Below are 20,625 nucleotides of genomic sequence, written 5' to 3'. Positions count from 1 at the left end.
CAACCGAGGTGTATAATGAAATTAAAAAGGATGCGGTCAATGTACGCTTCTCGCGCTCCGCTTAATTAGTCTTATTGGTACAGAGGTGATTACGGTCGCGCTCGTAGTGGTAAATCGACGTGTGCCGTAGTTCTTTTCGAATCTGAGTTGCTATTGAATGGAGTGTCCACGTCTGCGGACACTGGATCTTTAGGAGCACTTAAGGCAAGTACGTGAAGCCTCGCTTCGCGCCGCGTGCGGGCAATATATAGACTTCAAAGTGTCTCGCTTTGCGTAGCTTCAAAAAGTGTCTTATATCGAATATTAAAGCAGTCCACACATTTTTTTGGCAAGTCTTACCTTCGTTCTATCTCAAGTGTCCTCCACGGGCGTCTCAGTCCTCTGTCGGAACGCCTTGTCTTAGTTCCGGTTGCCCCGGTTATTGTAGAGATTGGTTCCTGGTCAGCGGTATGCTGGGAATTGTAGTTCGGCCAGGTTTAAAAATATTCAGCGGTGTCGAAGAATCACAATTTCATGTGTCTTTTTAGTTCAACTTAAAAAAAGAGTTGCATAATGTCCAATTATGGGGAAAACTGAATGGATTTTAAAATGATGAAAGTTCGCAGTGTCTGTATTATGGTAGCTGCAAAACAACGTAGTACAATTCTATAACCATCGGATTTCCTTCATGGAGAAAATTTGCGATGCTGCAGATATTGGGCCTTCCTACTAGAATCCTACCTTTTTGTTCCCTATTCACAAGTTATATAATTCAGACATTTCATTTAGGCCTCGGGTGGCAGAGTTGATTTTCAAAATGAGCATAGCTTCTCGCTGCCTTAATTGGGCCTCTAGGTCTCCGCCTCTCCGGTCATGCTCCACTTTAGAGATCACAGTCCATCTAAAGTCCAGATCGCCATGTTATTCGTCAATCCAGTGTTGCACTAAAGGGGCTGTAACAATTTTTCTCTTTAGCCTTGATTTGTGTTGAACGAAAAAGACACATGAAATTGTGATTCAACTAAGACAAGGCGTTCCGACAGAGGACTGAGACGCCCGTGGAGGACACTTGACATAGAACGAAGGTAAGACTTGCCAAACAAATGTGTGGACTGCTTTAATATTCGATATGACACTTTTTGAAGCTACGCAAAGCAAGACACTTTGAAGTCTATATATTGCCCGCACGCGGCGCGAAGCGAGGCTTCACGTACTTGCCTTAAGTGCTCTTAAAGATCCAGTGTCCGCAGACGTGGACACTCCATAGCAACTCAGATTCGAAAAGAACTACAGCACATGTCGATTTACCACTACGAGCACGACCGTAATCACCTCTGTACCAATAAGACTAATTACGTGGAGCGCGAGAAGCGTACATTGACCGCATCCTTTTTAATTTCATTATACACCTTGGTTGCAGCATAAATTTGTAGATTCCAACTTCCTAAATAACAATGTGCAAAAAGTGAGCACGCTACAGACGTGCCAACAGCAGCCAAATTCTCAGATCTATTTGGCCAATTGGTTTGCTAAACACAATGATTCATAAGATATTATACTTTCATATCGATCATCCAACTTTATTGCTCTCTTGCAGAACAAAAAAACATTGTATACAGAACTGTTCGTCACCTGTTGGAATAAAACCAACTGAGGATTTTGAAGGATATTTCTACTACATCACATCTAAGTGAGTATTATGATTATGCTGATGTCATTGTAATATAAAAATTGAAAGTTTTGATGGTCTATTGTTTTGATAAAAGCAGAACAGCGTGTTCCCATCTAGTGGAGGTGTCTGCACCTGCTCTCAAGAATAGGATTAAGGCAGGGCATATACACACCTCTTACATCGTCCTTAGTTTTCCCGCTCCCCTCACTACCTAATGAATTGTGTAGTCTTGTCTGGTGTATGTCTAAAAAGTGCTCTTCTTGTTGTCCATTCAATGTTGTGTGTTCCTTCACCAATGTTTTGAGCGATAATTAGGTTAAATTGTATTTGAACTGTGAAAGATATTTGACCCAGTCGGAGTCACCTGCATGTTGCTAGGTTTTTGGTAAAAAAAAAAAACAATTTAGATAAAGTGGAACAATCAAAAATAAAAAATATGAAAAAAGAAAAAACAAAATAAATGAAATATGTTTGATAAGTCAGACTGAAAGAGTGGTCTTTGTAATTGAGGAATCTCAACTCAATTACTGTCAGCTTGAATTCAATGCGCAGTACTGGCATTTTGTTTGTTGAATTTAGAATTGGCGCAGCCTTACTGCGCTTTAGCCAAAACCCTTATTGTTTCCCTCTGTTTGCGTTATGTGGCATGACTGTTCACCGACCCATTTACAAGTGAAGCTTCGAAAGTGAATTTTGTTAACTGCTTCCTCCTGCTTTAAAGACTGTTCACCTTCCGTGTGCTCGGATTTTCTTTCTCCCCGGCTCTAAAATTCCACATGAAAGATTCCATGCATTTCTGCTCTAGGAAGTTGGTCTGTTGCACAGGCTGCAGTAGCTGAACGGGCATGAGCGGAGCCGTGTTCGCGTGCAGATGGAGTTTGCTGCCTTTCCTGTTTGAAGAGCTGCTCAGTTTCTGATGAGATGAGAGAAACCCACTTCCTAGGACAGAACACATTGTGCATAACATTTCATCAAAAGCTGCTCAGCAACCCTCATGTTCCAAGTAATCCTGACAGGGGGTAGATTAAGGAACCCACCTCCCAGGCAGCAGTTGTGAACCAGCATGGACTGAACTGTCATCTTCCCGGTTTAGCCTTTTAAACATCGATAATTAGAAAATAAAGCAGCTTAGGAGCCAGATTTGGGGTGCTTACATCTTCGGAGCTGGTGCTCAGATGATCAAATTGGGTTTCGGCCTCTAGGTCAGAGCAGAAACTTGCCAAGCCCGCTGGCTGCCTATGATGACCAGCCTTCTCATTTTTGCACTCAGTTTATCGTTTGCTGAAGGAGTCTCCGATGTACCGGCAACTACTCCGATGTGCGTGCAAGTGGCTATGCCAGAACAATGGACTGCTTGTGCATCGTAACGACAAAAGTAAGTTGTGCACCGTCAGCTAGTTGCAATAGTGGTAGGTGCGTGTGTGTGTGTCTGTGTGTGGGGGAGAATAGTTTGGCACATAATGGCTATTACATGTCTATAACCGGATCTCTCTGCTTTAAAGCTGCTTCTCTCTGCTTTTTGGCTTCAAGTCCCTGGTTGAGGTCAGTGCCCCGCACATTGGTGCTTTAAAATATCATGTTACCAGCTTCTAATTTTGGAAGGGTTGAAAGAGCCAAGTCGATATTTGAAAATACTTGCAATCGAAATCAGTGACACAGAATACCATGCTTTTAACTAAAAAAAAGCCAAAACATTAAAAATGCAAGTAAACTGGAAAGCTGGGCCGTTCGTGGAGCATATGTTTTGATGAAAGGGAATGTGCACAATGAATGGGTCACTGGAGCAATGGAGGATGATGGAGCGTGGGTGGTGTGTGTCATCACAGAGGTTACAGTTCATTGAATTTGTCATCATTTATTTACTTTACTAACTACTACTCACTCTCTCCTACTACTCTCTGCTGCTCACACTCTACTCTCTACTCTCTCTACTACTCTCTTGTACACTCTATTCACTCTTTACTACTCACTCTCTACTACACACTAACTACTCTCTACTACTCACTCTACTCACAACTCACTCAATTAGTCTCTCCACTGCTACTCACTCTCTACTACTCTACTACTCTCTAGTACTCACTAACTACTGTCCTCTAATCTCTACTCATTTTTTTTTACTAATCATTCTCTACTACTCACTCTACTATCTACTACTCACTCTATAACCCTCTATTACTATCTAGTACTCTTCATTACTCTCTACTTCTCACTCTCTACTACTCTCTACTCTCCTACACACTATCTCCTACTCGCTCTATACTACTCTATACTGATCTATACTACTCACTCTCTATTACTGAGTACAACTCACTACTGCTCTACTCTCTACAACTCTACTCTCTATTAGTCTACTACTCACTCGCTACTAACTACTACTCACTACTACTCTCTACAACTGTCTACTGCTCAGCTATTGCCATTGTAAATGACAATGCCATTTATTTATCTGTTTTCAAAGCCAACACATAAATAAAAGAAATTGTCATTTACAATGCCAATAGCTCTAACGTTTGCAAAGGTGAGACCGTTGCATTGTAAATGCTTGTTTTATCATACATTAGCAGTACATTGTTCTGCTGTCCGTAGTCTCCCTGTATGACATTTACTGTTTATCACACTATCGTGAGTTGTATCCTAAAGTTCCCATGCAACAGGGAACTGCAGCAGCACTCCCCTCCCGCTCCTCAATCTTCTCGGGCCCAGGGATGGGGTCCACAACACCAAGCTGACTGCGCTTCTCCAGCTGCTGCAAACATTGGGGGTCCAGGGATAGGGTCCCGGCCCCCTTGACATGAACTTATCCTGAGGAATGGGTTCCCCATGCTGTTTTCGGATGCTGAAGAGAGGGTTCCACACTCGCTCCTTACCAGCCATAAAATTCACCATCCTCCTTGCGGTAAACCCCGGGCCCTTGGCCACCCCGGGGGACAGAAATCCTCCAGCAGTGGAGGTCCAGGCGCTCCGGGATCGCTCTGCGAGTCAAAGGTCACATCACTTAACTTGGCCATAACTCTGGCCCCCATGGGCTGAGTTGGGGGATCTTGGTCTTGTTGTGTTCCTGGTGGTGAGCCCTAGCCACCTGGAGCACTTCCTTCTGGCCTCCTGGCCTCAAAGCTGAGTGATTTTCAGGGAACTAGTTTCACAGGATCCCTGTGCCTTCCTTTCACTTTGCTTCACCTCTGAGCTCTGTTCCTTCCTTGTGAAGATGCCAAGTCTTTCCCCCAAATGGTCGTCAGCGTCCCTGGTCCTAGGGGGGAGTGTGCCTTACTGGCCTTGGGGTCAATCCGAGCAGAGTCCTTATTTGAGGTGGCAGTCAGTGCATTCTTTCTTTTAATTGTCCATACCGTTGTACTCCAGTCCCAGGGTCCAGCAGAAAAGCAGAACCAAGAAGCGTCCTCCCTGCGCCAGACCTTTTAAGTAGGGATGAGAGTGTTCAGCAGGGCTGCTCCTCGGGCCTATCCTGAGGTGCCACATCACCTCTCCACCCCTGTTTCAGCCTTCTGTGATACTTTAAGATGGCTTCACCCAGGAATCAATTGCCACTTACTCTAGCGGTCTCAGTTTCACCACTCGCTGACTTCACTGCCAGGGCCTGCCACAGTAGAACTTCAAAGGAGCCCCCCTCCTGAGATGGCTTCTGCGTCTGGGCTCCCTCCCTTTTGTTTAGTGGCCTGAACATGACCCCTTTCCTGGCAGAGAATGACAGCTGACTGACTTATTGATACAGAGTAGTCCACCCCACCCCTTCCTTCTGAGGAGCTGACCTATTCAATGGTAATTGCTCCCTTTGTTTTGGGAAGCCTTTGTTCCTGCCGCTGGAGAGAAAAGTAATTAGCCCAGCAGGGTTACAAAAGGCCTGGGCTCTGATTCTGAGCTGAGCCAGAGAAACATGACATTCCTGGATGACCCATAAGCTGTACAGATATGACTATGGACATTACAGCATTGTCCTTTTCAGACAGGTTGCGCTGTACAGTGGTTCGACTCTAGGGTCAGCAGAGCTGCACTCTAATGCAGCCTTTCCCATTATTGTATAATGAAGTGTCATTGCAGACAAGACAGTAAAGCAGTCCATTTTACCATGAGTTTACTGTGGATGAGTCTCTCCCACAGTAAAAGGTAAACCAGCATTGGCATAGCCAATAGATCTCACCTTTGGGACTTTATAAGTGTTTAGGCATGCATCAGTTGGCGCCGCTATAGCTAGAAAGAGAGGGGGTTGAGGTGGTGGAAGGAGAGAGGACTGAGGCAGAGAAAGGAGAGAGGCGAGAGAAAAGCCTTAATCCCAATACTCACCGCTAAAGGCAGCCCTCAACGCTGCAGCAACTCTGTGAACAGGAATGATGCGCTTTGACTATATCACACCATCACTTAAGTCCTTACAGTGGCTTCCAGTCAAAGCTAGTATCATCCTCAAGATAGCCTGCCTGACACACACAGCCTGGCACTATGGTATTCCCGAGTACCTAGCCCACAATTTTATTAGGAGGTAGTCGCTGTCTTAAAAGCACGAGCTCCCTCATACTAGAGCCAGTGAGATTTAGGAAATCATTGACACCAGCTGGTGCTTTCTCTGTTTGGCTTCCCAAATTATGCTGAACCCATCAACCAGGGTTTTCAAATGGGAGACCAAAGGGATTTTATTTGATAGATTCCGCCTGGGCTGAATTGACCTTGAGTCAGCAATGTAACCACACTACAACACTTGGTTCTCTGCGCCATAAGCCGGCAGTGTCATAGCAGGTAAACCATGATCAAACCATGAGAACAATGATCCTTGTAGTGTTGATTCAACATACTCCCCATAAGGTGTGGACGGACAAAGTTATCTTCCATATCAATAAGGTACTCATGTTGTTTTTGTAAGATGTATGTAACAGCAACTGCCTTTGCTCTGTACAGCGCTCTGATACATTTGGGTCATGCTCGTGATTTATAAACCTCTCTAAATAAATAAATGAATACAGTCCTGGACATGTGGAAACTACAGAAGAAAGACTGCCTTGTTTCCCAGAAGACTGCCTTGCTGCTTGAGGCCTTCCTTGATCCCCAGATGACTACCTGGCTGCTTGAGGCCTGCCCTGCTTTCTAAGATGAGAGACTGGAGCTGCTCCTATCATCCTCCCAGGCTTCCTGGGTTTTGCCAAGGGTCAGTTGGCTGACCTCTTGTTCTGAGCTACAGGGACAGAAAAAGCTCAGTCTTCCCTGCCGCTTCTCAGATGACCTGCTACGACTGGACCTACAGCTGTCCTCTGCTGTCGTGAGTTCTCGATCCCCAAGAGGTGCCTCAGGTCTAGGATCCTTGGCTGGCATTAGCAGAGCTCCTACTGTGAAGAATTGAGAAATCCTGAAGTTTTCCACCATGAACTTGACACTTCATGCTGGACTTTAAGAAGGTGACTTTTTCATGGGTTAACCTGGTCCCTGTATCCTCCATCTATATCTTGTGCTCAATTGTGGGCAGCCTGAACTTTTCGACTGCCTAACATTACCAGATGACCGCAGGTGGCACTTTGTGCGATTTTATTTGCTATACGTACCTATAATGTTGAAATTGCATATCTCCAGTTCTACAGATTGATTTTTTTTTTTGTCATTTTGGTCTCATTTTGTTATTTGATAAAATGTACAATATTTTTCCCAGTTGGCTTCGGAGTTTTGTGTATAGTGTTTTCACTTTATTTCTGTTTCTGCGCTGCATAAATACTTTGCACAGGGCTTCTAAGTTACTTCTGTACTAAGATATCAGAGGGTTAAGCACAGGTTAATTTAGTGACTTTTTGGCTCACCCTGATAAAGATTGTGATTGTTGCCTGAGTGAGGCTTCCCCCCTCCCCTCAAGTAATAATAATAATAATAAGTAAGTTTATAAAGCGCAGGGTTACACTGACTAGTGTGTCCCCGCGCTGCAGCCCATCGTCCTGTCTGTTGCAGTAAGTATTTCCCAATTTCTTACAAATGCAATTTCTTGTATATTCGGGACCACGGTCATAAGGTCCTTTCATTTAATAACAATTTAGAGAATCTTTCAAACCCTTGACTGTGTATATGAGATTAATGGATAGCATCACCTGCAACTTTCATAATTGAAGTGCCTCAATACCAGAAATTGGCATACCTTCACGATTTCCCTGTCGCTACAAACTAAAAAATGCTCACTCTTCTTCTTTAGCCTCTTTTAAGGGTTTCCACGTCGGGGAGTGCTGCTATCATGAGACTACATTTTTTGATTCAATTTGTTACCAGCCTTCCTAAGATTAGAGTTCAAGTTTAATCCTTGCTTGAAGTGTGCAGTGAACACACCGCTTTAGAAGGTTTTGCAAAACGAATGCCTTCATTTAGAGCAGGCAGAGGTTTTGAATGCTTCATGAAAATGTGTGACAATTTTTCTTTATGCTGTAAAATTGGTTGGATGGGTATATATTCAACAAATGGTATTCCTTTTTGAGACTGCTTATAAACACCACTGTGATCAAGAATAAAGGTAGTCATGACATCTGATTTTTTTTTTCTTCATGGGCAAAAGGTGGACTCCGAGGAGCCTGTGTTTGAAGCAGTCATAAACTGGGTGAAGCACTCAAAGAAGGAGAGGGAGGAGTCTCTGCCGGACCTCCTTCAATATGTGCGCATACCACTTCTCACTCCCAGATATATCACTGATGTCATTGATGTGGAGGTACTTTCTTAAACAAATTCTGCATGTGACTGCTTTTTTGTATACTTCATAAGAATTGTGATGACTTTCAAAGGTGCAATTAAAGCCTTAATGCTGACTTTCTAACACTTCAATAAAAAGGCTCATTCAACCTCTAGCAAAACTGGTTGCGTTCTAAAATGCTAGACATCTCTGCTCAGCAGGGCTCCTACTTTCACACATCCCACACACAGAATCTGATCCTGAGGGTCAGCCTTTCATCAACATTGCTCCTAAAGTTTGCAACAACTTGCCGCTACGCATCAGAGCCTTCTCCTCCTATCTTCCTGAGATCCGCAGGAAGCTGAAGTCTTGTATCTTTAAAAAGCCCCCATCCTTCCCACACCCTTACCAGTGTTACACATTTCTCAGCTCTAGAATACCCACCCAAGTGATAATAGGCTCTTACAAATTTACATAAGATGACATCAGAGGTTACCTGCAGTAGGCCAGTTCCTGTATGTCATTTGTGATCTATCATGCATCCTCTGTGCCATATTATTCAGTTGATCTTGTCACAACACCAGCAATTGCTTTGGCTGCTGATATTTAAGAATCGCCAACCGGTATGGGCAGCCATAACCTATTTCACTTTGAAGTAGAAGTCGACCCAGAGTTGAGCTTCCAATACAAACAGCATCCTGCTTCTATTGCAAACTGTAACATTCCCCTGTTTTTGGTGGGAAATATGATATAGAACAGAATAAATGATTGATGTCCTGTCGTAAGAGCCAGTACAATTGCTTTTGAGATCAATGATTGTCTAGTAGGTCACGGCTCTCTTAAGCAGAGTTCTGATATGAAGTTAAACTATTCTATCAGATAGAGACATCTAGCCGCAGATTCCTTAACTTAGAATATCCCCAGGCATCAGACTGAAACCAGAAAACCTTTTCCCCAGCAGTGGGGGGAGGGCTCTGTTGACGGAAGTGACGTCAACGGAGCCATATAAAGCCCCATCGGCGTGCTGACGTCAGTTTTCTTCTTTTCCGCGTCTCAACGCGGATCCGGAGAAGCGGTTACCTCTGGCCTCCTTTTTGTTTTCAGGCCTTACCGATGCCTTTTGGCATCCGGGAACATTGTGCGATGCCTTCGGGCTTCAAGGCGTGTGTGACCTGTAAGCGGCAGATGTCGGCGACGGATCCACACGCGATGTGTATCTGGTGCTTGGCAGAGCACAACGACTCTGAGGAGTGCGACGCCTGCCGGCTACTGAAGCCTAAGTCCCTGCATGAACGTTGTATGAAGGTGTTGTCCGCCCAGATGTTCCTCGGTTGGTGGAGGATGAGGAGGTCGGAAATGAGGAGGCCCTGTGGGTTCGCTACCCCCAGGGTTGTTTTACTGTCCCTCAGGGCCGCAACCCATGCCCTGGCAGTGCCTTGGTTGTCCTCGGCTATGGAACACACACAGCTTGGTGGACGGATTAGCCTCCTGCCGTCCCCTATGGATGACTTGTTGTCGCCACCCAAGATGGCCATGGTGGCTAGTGCGGCATTTGCGAGGGTGGTTGGCAAAGCTACGGATATTTTGCAGATGCAGCCACCCTCCGTCTCTTTGCCCTCTGATACCTTGTTGGATCTACTACACCACGGCGTCGTGGAAGTGGAGCCTATGTTGCCTTTTGGTGAGTTGTTAGACGACACTCTTCTTGGGACTTGGGTGAAACCCTCCTCGGGGGACCCGGTGGATCATGCTATTGCACATCGCCGTCGCCCGGCTCCGGATGACCCGGTCTGTGTGTCCCTCCATCCTCAGGCTCAAGGGCTGGTAGTCCAGGTGGCCTCAGTTTCACTGCCTTCTGCTCCTCCTCCGTTCCTCCCTCCCACTTGGAAGTCTCGATGGTTGGAGTCGTATGGACGCTATATTTTTGCGTCCACAAGTGCAGACCTTAGATCCCTGAACACGTTGTGCGTGTTTGCATGGGCTACTTCGGCCCTTTGGGACTCGGTCGAGCGCCTACTTGCCTCTCTTCCAGAGGATCCTCGGACTGACCTGGATGGGTTGGTACGTGATGGCCCGGACATGACCCAGTTTTCCATTCGGTGGGCCATGGATAACATTGATTCTGTGGGTCGGGCTATGCCCAGATCATTTTCTCTCCGTCGCCATGCCTGGCTGCGCGATGGCTGTTTCCCTGCCAATGTTCAGGAACGTCTTAGGAATTTCCCCTTTGATGAGGTCACCCTGTTCGACAGACATGCTGGCTCAGCAGTTTAACGTCTCATGTCTGGGTTTCCCTGACTTCGGTGGTTTCTAGTCCTTGTTGCGGACTTTGACTTTTAGTTGTAGTATTGTCACTGCTTTTTCTGATAACCATCTCTGGGTTAAAGACGTTATTTCCCGGACTGACTGTACAGCTATTTTGCTGTTTTTTTGTCCTCCTTTTGCTGCAGGTGTCCAGCTGTTTCTGCATTTCTTTTTGAGTCCTCTGCCTACGAACTCGTCTCAAGAGGTGTCCCTTGCTTTTATAGGGATGTGCCATACCCTATGTGGGTACTCGTTGGCTATTGTATAGCTATTCCTCCTTGTACAGGAAGTTTTGATGGCTCCCGTGGAGTCTCATTTGAATACTTCTCTTCTGTCAGTGCATTTAGTGATGATTATGAACTCACAGCCACGGAAACAACTGGAGTGGAACACATAACCTTGGGTATGCTCTGACGATGTCATACTATCTTGTCCCTTTTTCTGGGAGTCTGTCTCTAGCGGATCCATAGGATCCAGTGCTCAGTTTCACTTCTTTTTGCAGAAGTTTCTAAACTTTCTTCCATTATGCACTGCCCTTTCTGGTTCTGTCTCCTTTCGTCCTTGTCTGGACGAGGGTGGTCTCGTACCATCCTCTGACGGATTGTGGTGCCTTAGCCTCCCCTTCTTCATGCTCCCTTACATGGCTTCATAGGCCTGGTGTCAGCCGCGCTGCCACTGCTGTTCCGACCGTGATTAGTCTATGTTATTGACGGATACGTTCTCTTGGGACTTGGTGAGTTTCGGTCGTAGACCCTCCTCCAATAGGGAATAGCTTTGGGGTGTGACTAAAGAATCTGGGGCTAGATGTCTCTATCAGATGAACAAGTTACTTACCTTCGGCAACAATGTATCTGGTAGAGACACGGTCTAGTTGCAGATTCCTTAACTCCCACCCATTCTCCCCGCTCTTCGAAGACCTTTCCAGGTGGGGTTGTACCACCTCGCCTTCTTACAGGTGGCCTTGGTCTTCCTGAGGGCTGATCTAGTTCACCTACCTCCGGGGCAAAGTGTCTCATTCTGTTTTGGGCACATTGGCTCTCAACCCATTCTATTTTTTTGGGTGGCTAGGTTCCGTGCTTTTCAGTGTTTCTCCACCTGGGTTCTTCCAGCATGGAGATTCTCATGTTTTCCTACTCTCCCTCCGCCCTCGTCTGTTTCTCCCCATTGCTTTGGGGTCTCCTTGTCTATGCTGCTGTCGATTGGGTTGAGATTCTATTTGACTATGCTACAGTTCATGGGTCATTGTGGGGGGTGTGGTGACCATTCTATGTGGATGTTCACTTCTGGCCACTTACCATGATCATGTTGTTCCAGTGCTGTGGTCCTTTTCAGTTACATCCTGTGGTTACAGACTGTCTTTCATACAGTTCAATCCGGTGGTTGCAAACTGTCTTTTGTTTGTCATGTCATTCATTTCCACTGCCGTTGCCTCTTAGAGGGGGCATGGCTCTTTGATTTGGTGGGACTTTTAATGGAGTGGGTGCTCTGTTTGCTCCTTTCAGTCTGTTAAAGTGTTGAGTACTTTTTCAACATGGTGTTGTTTCTCATTCTCTGATTTTATTGTTGGTGTTTCAAAGGTTTTTCCTCCTTTTTTGGCACACTGTTCCTGCAGTTTTTGTAGTGGCTCTGCATTGTGGCGTGGAAAAGTTTCACAGTAGAAAACTGATGTCTGCACGCCAAGGGGGGTTTATTACGTCACTAATGTGGATGATGTCAGGATGGAGCCAGACGACGACGCCCCCCGGCGTGCAGAGGTACTGCTGGGGAAAAAGTTTTCCGGATCCAGTCTGACGCCTGGGGATATTTTAAATTAAGGAATCTGCGGCTAGACTGTGTCTCTACCAGATACATCGTTATCGAAGATAAGTAACTCGTTCATCTGTGCACACTTGGTTCTCAGTATTTAAATAACTAACCAAATACAAAACAGCTGCTCAGTAACCTTACAGTGCGAGGCATTTGAGCTGCAGATCCTACACTTAGCAATAGATCGCCACCTGGTGTTGGGCTCGGATGATTGCAGGTTGTTGTCTTCTTGGAAGAAGTCTTTGTAGTCACGAGATAGGTGACTCCTCCCTTGGACAATACTGCGCATGGTCATAGACTCCATCCTCAGATTGTTTTTTTCCGCCACTGGGTTTGGATGAAAGTTTTCCGCTCCGGCTAGAAAAGACTTTTTCTGCATCTTTCGAAGCGAGAAACTTTAGATAAACTTATTTCGACACCGAATAGACTTTTCGACATCACCAGCTACATTCCGGTGCGTCGACGCGGGCCGTTGGGCCTAACGGCGCCATACGGCCTACGCCTCATGGACAGAACTCCATTCAAGAGATGCCCGGTATGTCGAGCAAAATTCCCTCATAGCGACCATCACGAGGTTTGCAACCTCTGTCTCTCGCCAGAACACGACGAGTCGACCTGCGCAGCCTGTGCCTCCTTCTGATCGAAGAAAACTATTCGGGATCGGAGGGCCCGTCGACCCGAAATGAGAAGATCAGCGCCAGCACCGGAGGCCATCTTTGAGGAGGAGATCGTCGAAGAAGACGTCTCAGAGGACGAAGATCCAATCGAAGATATCTCCGAAGACGAGGCTCCACTCGTCGCCGAGGAAGACTCGCCTGATCTCCAGATTATATCGGGGGCAGAGGACTCAGACGATTCGATTCCATCTCGACAACCTGTGAGTACCACTGCCCCCGCACAACATACACTACCCAAGACAAAGGCAGCGGTCGGCACTCCACCCATGGGGCCCAGTTGAGACCGAAATTTACCCTCTGATGCCCCGCCTTTAGGCTCGGCTCCGAGGAAAAAGACTACGCCTTCCGGTGGCTCGGCGCCGAAAAAACATCACGTGCCAATTCCACCTCCTCCTTTGGCACCGAAACATCCTTCGACACAGAAGGATTCTTCAACACCGAAGCCAAAACGCCCTTCGGTGCCCAAAGACAAAGACCCTACGGCACCTGAACCAAAAGACACATCGGTGCCAAAGCCAAGAACCGTACCGGACCCGAAAGCTTCGACTCCGAAACCCTCCGGTTCCAAAAATAAAGAAGGGAAGCCAGATTCCGGCGCCGCAGGCCCAACAAAACCTGTCTCCATGCCGAAATCTACAAAATCGGTACCGAAGCCTCCAAGGCATGATGCAGACAAGCCTAAAACACCTTCGGCACCGAATACATTGCCACAATCAATCAATCAATCAATCATGGCATTTATATCGCGCACTACTCACCCGGAAGGGTCTCAAGGCGCATGGGGAGGGGGGTCTGCTACTGCTCGAACAGCCAGGTCTTGAGCTGTTTCCTGAAGGCGAGGTGGTCTTGGGTCAGTCGCAGGTGGACTGGCAGGCAGTTCCATGTCTTAGCCGCTAGGTAGGAGAAGGATCTTCCTCCGGCGGTGGCTCTCTTGATGCGAGGCACGACGGCGAGGGCGAGGTTCGCCGATCGCAGCTGGCGGGCGGGCATGTAGAAGGTCAGGCGGTCGTTGAGGTATCTAGGGCCCAGGTCGTGGAGGGATTTGTGTGCGTGGGTGAGGAGTCTGAACGTGATCCTCTTGTTGACAGGGAGCCAGTGTAGGTCTCTCAGGTGGCTCGAGATGTGGCTGCGTCGGGGGACGTCCAGGATGAGTCGGGCGGAGGCATTCTGGATGCGCTGGAGTCTCTTCTGAAGCTTGGCTGTTGTTCCTGCGTAGAGGGTGTTTCCATAGTCCAGTCTGCTGGTGATGAGGGCCTGGGTGACCGTCTTCCTTGTCTCGGCGGGAATCCATTGGAAGATCTTGTGGAGCATGCGGAGTGTGTGGAAGCAAGACGAGGAGACGGCGTTGACTTGCCTGGTCACCGATAGGGAGGAGTCCAGGATGATGCCCAAGTTGCGTGCGTGGTCTGTTGGCTTGGGTGCGGTGCCTAGGGCTGGGGGCCACCAGGAGTCGTCCCATGCGGAGGGGGATGTTCCCAGGATGAGGACTTCTGTCTTGTCCGTGTTCAACTTTAGGCGGCTGCTGTTCATCCATTCGGCGACGTCTTTCATCCCTTCGTGAAGGTTCGCTTTGGCGGTGTCGGGGTCTTTGGTGAGGGAGAGTATCAGCCGGGTGTCATCGGCGTAGGAAATGATGTTCAGGTTGTGGTTGCGGGCGATGGCAGCTAGTGGTTTCATGTAGATGTTGAAGAGAGTGGGGCTGAGCGAAGATCCTTGTGGGACGCCGCCGATGACTTCGGTGGCCTCCGAGCGGAACGGTGGGAGGCGTACTCTTTGTGTTCTTCCGGAGAGGAATGAGGTGATCCAGTTCAGGGCCTTCCCCTGGATGCCGGTGTTGTTGAGTCGTTGTACTAGGGTGCGGTGGCAAACAGTATCGAATGCAGCGGAGAGGTCTAGGAGGATGAGTGCCGCTGTTTCACCGTTGTCGAGCAGGGCTCTGATGTCGTCAGTGGCTGCGATGAGGGCGGTCTCGGTGCTGTGATTGGCTCTGAATCCGGACTGCGATGGGTCGAGGGATCCGTTCGTCTCGAGGAAGGCGGCCAGTTGCTTGTTGACGACCTTTTCGATGACTTTGGCCGGGAAGGGAAGGAGCGAGATGGGGCGGAAGTTCTTGAGGTCGGTCGGGTCCGCTGTTGGTTTCTTCAGTAGTGCGCTGAGCTCGGCGTGCTTCCAGCTCTCAGGGAAGGTGGCTGTGTTGAAGGAGGTGTTGATGATGTCTCGGAGATGGGGTGCGATGGTGGAGGCCGCTTTGTTGAAGATGTGGTGGGGGCATGGGTCGGTCGGCGATCCGGAGTGGATGGTGTTCATCATGCTTGTCGTGTCTTCGGGGGTCACCTCGGTCCATGTCTGGAGGATGGCGGCTGGGTGCGTAGGTTCGACCGGTGGGTGCGGGGGTTGAGCGCTGAAACTGTTGTGGATGTCGGAGATCTTGCGGTGGAAGTACGAGGCGAGGGAGTCGCAGAGGTCCTGTGAAGGGGTGATGTCGTTGTTGCCGGTGCTGGGGTTGGAGAATTCCTTGACGATGTTGAAGAGCTCCTTGCTGTCATGGGCGTTCTTGTCCAGTCGTTCCTTCAGAAATTTCTTCTTTGTGGTGCGGATGAGCTGGTGATGTCTGCGGGTGGCGAGTTTGAGGGCGGTCATGTTGTCGGTGGTCTTGTTGAGGAGCCAGGTCTTCTCGAGGGTGCGGCAGGCCTTCTTGGAGTCCTTGAGTTAGTCTGTGAACCAGGGAGCCTTCTTGCTTCTGGGTCTGGTGAGTGGGTCCTTCAGTGGGGCGAGGTCGTCAGCACTTGTGGTCAGCCACTGCGTGAGGTTGCAGGCTGCTGTGTTAGGGTCCGTTGTTCTGACGGGTGGGTTCTGGCTGAGGGAGGTGGCGAGCTGGTCGGCGGTGATCTTGCTCCAGTTCCTGTGGGGAACCTGCTTCGGGTGGTGGCGGAGCGTGTTCTTTGCGAAGCTGAAATGGACGCAGCTGTGGTCTGTCCAGTTGAGTACGGTGGAGTGACTGAAGGAGACGTGCTTGCTGGAGGAGAAGATAGGATCGAGCGTGTGGCCGGCGTAGTGGGTGGGGGTGTTGACCAGCTGCTTGAGACCGAGGTTGGCGAGGTTGTCCAGCAGGGTGGTGGTGTTGCGGTCGTGGTTGTTCTCCAGGTGGAAGTTGAGGTCCCCGAGGAGGATGTAATCGGTGGAGGGGAGGGCGTGTGGGCTGATGAAGTCTGTGATGTCATCGCAGAACTGTGAACGCGGTCCCGGGGGTCTGTAGATGAGGGTGCCTCTGAGGGTCGTCTTGGGGTCGGTATGGATTTGGAAGTGGAGGTGTTCCGCTGCGCTGAATGTGATGCTGGAGTCAGTCGAGATGCGAATGGCACTCTTGTGTACGATGGCGATGCCTCCTCCGGTCTGGTTGATGCTGTCCCTCCTGATGACCTTGTAGCCGTCCGGGATGGCTATGGCGATGTCGGGGGCTGAGGAGGCGTTCATCCAGGTTTCCGAGAGGAAGGCGACGTCTGGGGATGCGGTGTCGAGGAGGTTCCAGAGTTCCACGGCGTGGCGGTGGATGGAGCGGGTGTTGAGCATGATGCACTTGAGGTGGTTGTTGCTTCCAGTCTTGGCAGGTGCGGTGCAGGTTCGGTGGCAGGAGAAGTTGCAGGATCGGCAGACGAAGGGTCCATGGGTGTGTCGCGGGGATGCTTGGTAGCATCCGGGGGCTCGGGCGGTGTTGAGCGCGATGAGTTTGGCGAAGTTGTAGGTCCTGCGGGGGGCTGGCGGGCGCGGGGGCCAGGGGACAGAACTCGATCACTCCTTACAAGGCAAAGAACACTAATCAACCTCCATAGGCACCGAAAAAATCGACGCCAAAGAAGATTGTGGAACCAGAACTGTTTAAACCAGATCCTAAACAGAAAAAGGTCTATATTAATCCAAAAATTGGACATGTGGAAGCAATTCCATATAAGAAAAGACCAGCAGACACACCACTTCCACCTGTGGTTCCTGCCAAAAAGGACTGTGCAACTTCTCTAATGCACCCTTCCTCTCCTTCACCTTCTTACTCTCCTAATCCTTACATTGAACCTATAACTTCTCCAGTTCAATCTCCTGCATCTTCACACCACTCTGATGAAGAGTATGATTTAGGTGGGGGCAATGATGTAACATACCCTTTAGATGAGGATGTCAACCCACAATATCCCAAGGAGAACGAGGCATATGGTTTTACACCAGACATCCCTGAGCCTCAGTACTACCCAACAAAACCTTCCCCTACAGAAGATAGTATTGGGTTTAATCATTTATTAAACAGAGCTGCCCTTTACCATGGGGTGTCAATGCACTCTGATGCCATTGAGGAGGATTTCTTACTAGACACTTTTGAGCAGTCACAAAGGTCTACTCAAATATTACCTATGATCAAAGGGGTGATTAAACATGCACCGGATATTTTTAAAGATCCAGTAAGATGTAGAGTGCTAAATCCCAGAGTAGAAAAGAAGTATAGACCAGCACCAGCAGATCCGGTCTATATTAAGGGACATCTGCCACTGGATTCTTTGGTAGTGTCAAATGCACGTAAAAGAGCAAACTCCCAAACTTCTGGTGACACGCCCCCGCCTGACAAGGAATCTAAAATTACATAACAACAACCACTCCTCTTCCACTCCCAAACAGCGACTCCCATCTGCCTCCCCTACAGCATTCCACTCCTGTAAGGGGCAGACTTTCACAGTTCCTACCTGTCTGGAACTCCATCACAACAGAAAGGTGGGTAAGACAAATTATCCAACATAGTTACTGACTAGAACTCACAGCAACCCCCCCAAACATACCACCCAGGCAGCGTCCAATGTCCACAGACCATATAACTCTGCTCCAACAGGAAGTTCTAGCACTTCTACAAAAAGATGCTATTCAAGTAGTTCCTTTAAAGGAACAAGGAACAGGAGTTTACTCCCTGTACTTCCTAATTCCCAAAAAGGACGGGACATTAAGACCAATTCTCGACCTCAGGCCCCTCAACCACTACATACAATCTGATCACTTTCACATGATCACTTTACAGCAAGTACTGGCATTACTACAGCAGGGAGATTTTCTGTCCACACTAGACCTAAAGGACGCCTACTTTCACATTCCTATACATCCTGCGCACAGGAAGTATCTAAGGTTTGTCATACAAGGACAACACTAACAGTTCAAAGTCCTTCCATTCGGGGTCACAACAGCACCACAAGTGTTTACAAAGTGCTTAGCAGTAGTAGCAGCACATCTCAGAAGACAACAAATACATGTCTTCCCTTATCTCGACGACTGGCTCATAAAAGCAAGATCGTTCAACCAGTGTGTACAACACACAAAACAAACAATTCAAACATTGCACGACTTAGGATTTTCGATAAACTACACCAAGTCGCACCTAGAGCCTTCGCACGTTCATCAATATCTAGGAGCTACCATAGACACATCTACAGCTCTAGCGTATCCCAGTCAAGCCAGGATTCAAAGTATTCAGAACTTAGTCTCCCTTTTTCAATGCCAGCACTCTTTCCAAGCCAGAGTGTTTATGAAACTAATAGGCATGATGGCGTCTTGCATCTTTATAGTTCCTCACGCAAGACTGCAAATGCGCCCACTACAAGAATGTCTAGCGCAACAATGGAATCAGGCTCAAGGTCAGCTCACAGACCTGGTGTTGGTAGACAGCCGTACATATCGCTCTCTGCAATGGTGGAAAACCAAAAACTTAACAAAGGGACGGCCGTTCCTAGACACAGTTCCACAGATAGTGCTTACGACAGATGCATCCCTCACAGGATGGGGAGCCCATCTCTTGCATTATACCACACAAGGTCAGTGGAACAATCAACAGAAACAGTTCCAGATCAACCATTTAGAGTTGCTAGCAATTTTCCTAGCACTCAAAACTTTTCAAGTACAAATACAAAGCAAAGCTGTCCTAGTCCGGACGGACAATATGACAGCCATGTATTATATACAAAAACAGGGGGGGACACACTCTCTGTAAGTGTCCCAGCTTGCACAGAACATTTGGAGATGGGCCATCCTCAAAACATACATCTGACAGTAGAACACTTTCCAGGAATTCACAATCAGATAGCAGACCTGTTGAGTCGTCAGTCACAACAAATTCACGAATGGGAGATACAACCACAAGTTCTACAATCATTCTTCCAAATGTGGGGGCAGCCACAGACAGACCTGTTTGCCACCCACGAAAATGCAAAATGCCCAACCTTCGCCGCCAGGTTCCCACAGCCACGGTCGGTGGGGAATGCAATATGGATGAACTGGTCAGGCAGATTTGCGTACGCTTTTCTGCCTCTCCCACTCATTCCACTAGTAGTACGCAAGCTCAGACAACAGTCTCTCAAACTAATACTAGTGGCCCCCACATGGGCACGCCAGCCGTGGTTTACCACGCTACTGGATCTCTCACTGGTTCCACATCAGAAATTACAGCTCACGCCATCCCTGCTAACACAGAACCATGTAGAAATAAGGCACCCAGAACGAAGTCAACTGAATTTGGCGATCTGGCTCCTGAATTCCTAGAGTTTGGTTACTTAAACTTACCACCAGACTGTATGAATATCATTAAAGAAGCTAGAAGACCCACTACCAGAGCATGTTATGCTGCTAAGTGGAAAAGATTTGCAATATACTGTAACCACAATCACATTGATCCACTGGATGTTTCCATCCAAAATATCATTTGTTACCTTCTACACCTACAAAGGTCCAATTTAGCTTATTCTTCCATACGCTTGCATCTAGCAGAAATTGCAGCCTATTTACAAAATAGACAACATCTATCTCTCTTTAGAGTACCTGCAATAAAAGCATTTGTGGAAGGATTAAAACGAATAATCCCACCTAGGTTACCACCTGCACCAGTACGGAACCTAAATGTGGTCCTTACAAGACTCATGGGCCCCCCTTTTGAGCCTTTACATAAGTGTGAACTACAATTTCTAACATGGGAAACTGCCTTCCTTGTTGCCATCACCTCTCTCAGAAGAGTCAGTGAAATACAAGCATTCACAAAAGAAGAACCATTTTTTCAAATACATCCTAACAAAGTGGTTCTTAGACCCAATCCTAAATTCCTGCCAAAAGTGATTACTCCTTTTCACCTAAACCAATCAGTAGAGTTACCAGTGGTTTTTCAAAAAACGGACTCTGTTGCAGAAAGGGCTTTACACACCTTAGATGTTAGAAGAGCTCTTCTATATTACACAGACGCGACTAAATCCTTCAGAAAGACAAAACAACTATTTGTATCTTTCTCTCCCCCACACAAAGGCAATCCCATCTCTAAAGGAGGAATTGCCAGATGGATTGTAAAGTGTATTCAAATATGCTATCAAAAAGCTAAACGTACACTAATAGTTTCTCCTAGAGCACACTCCACTCGCAAACTAGGAGCCTCTATGGGTTTCTTAGGAAACATACCACTAGAGGACATATACAAGGCAGCAACATGGTCTACAATACACACCTTCACTAAACACTATTGTGTTGATGTGCAAGCCAAGCAG

At 47.7% G+C, this 20,625-nt stretch overlaps 1 protein-coding gene across 2 annotated transcripts in view; it reads left to right on the top strand.

Moving 5' to 3' along the window:
• KLHL12 (kelch like family member 12) overlaps positions 1–20,625 on the top strand; it is a 621,505-nt gene that overhangs the window by 170,539 nt on the left and 430,341 nt on the right. For both annotated transcript variants that reach the window (XM_086923076.1, XM_086923077.1), the window contains exon 5: positions 8,178–8,327. In XM_086923076.1, coding sequence (XP_086779202.1) covers positions 8,178–8,327 — 150 coding nt within the window. The remainder of the gene's footprint in view (positions 1–8,177; positions 8,328–20,625) is intronic.

The sequence above is a fragment of the Lissotriton vulgaris genome, chromosome 5, assembly GCF_964263255.1.
Source record: "Lissotriton vulgaris chromosome 5, aLisVul1.2, whole genome shotgun sequence".
Classification (NCBI taxonomy): domain Eukaryota; kingdom Metazoa; phylum Chordata; class Amphibia; order Caudata; family Salamandridae; genus Lissotriton; species Lissotriton vulgaris.
Note: the sequence above shows the minus strand (reverse complement) of the source record. Positions and strands in the feature narration are given on the sequence as shown.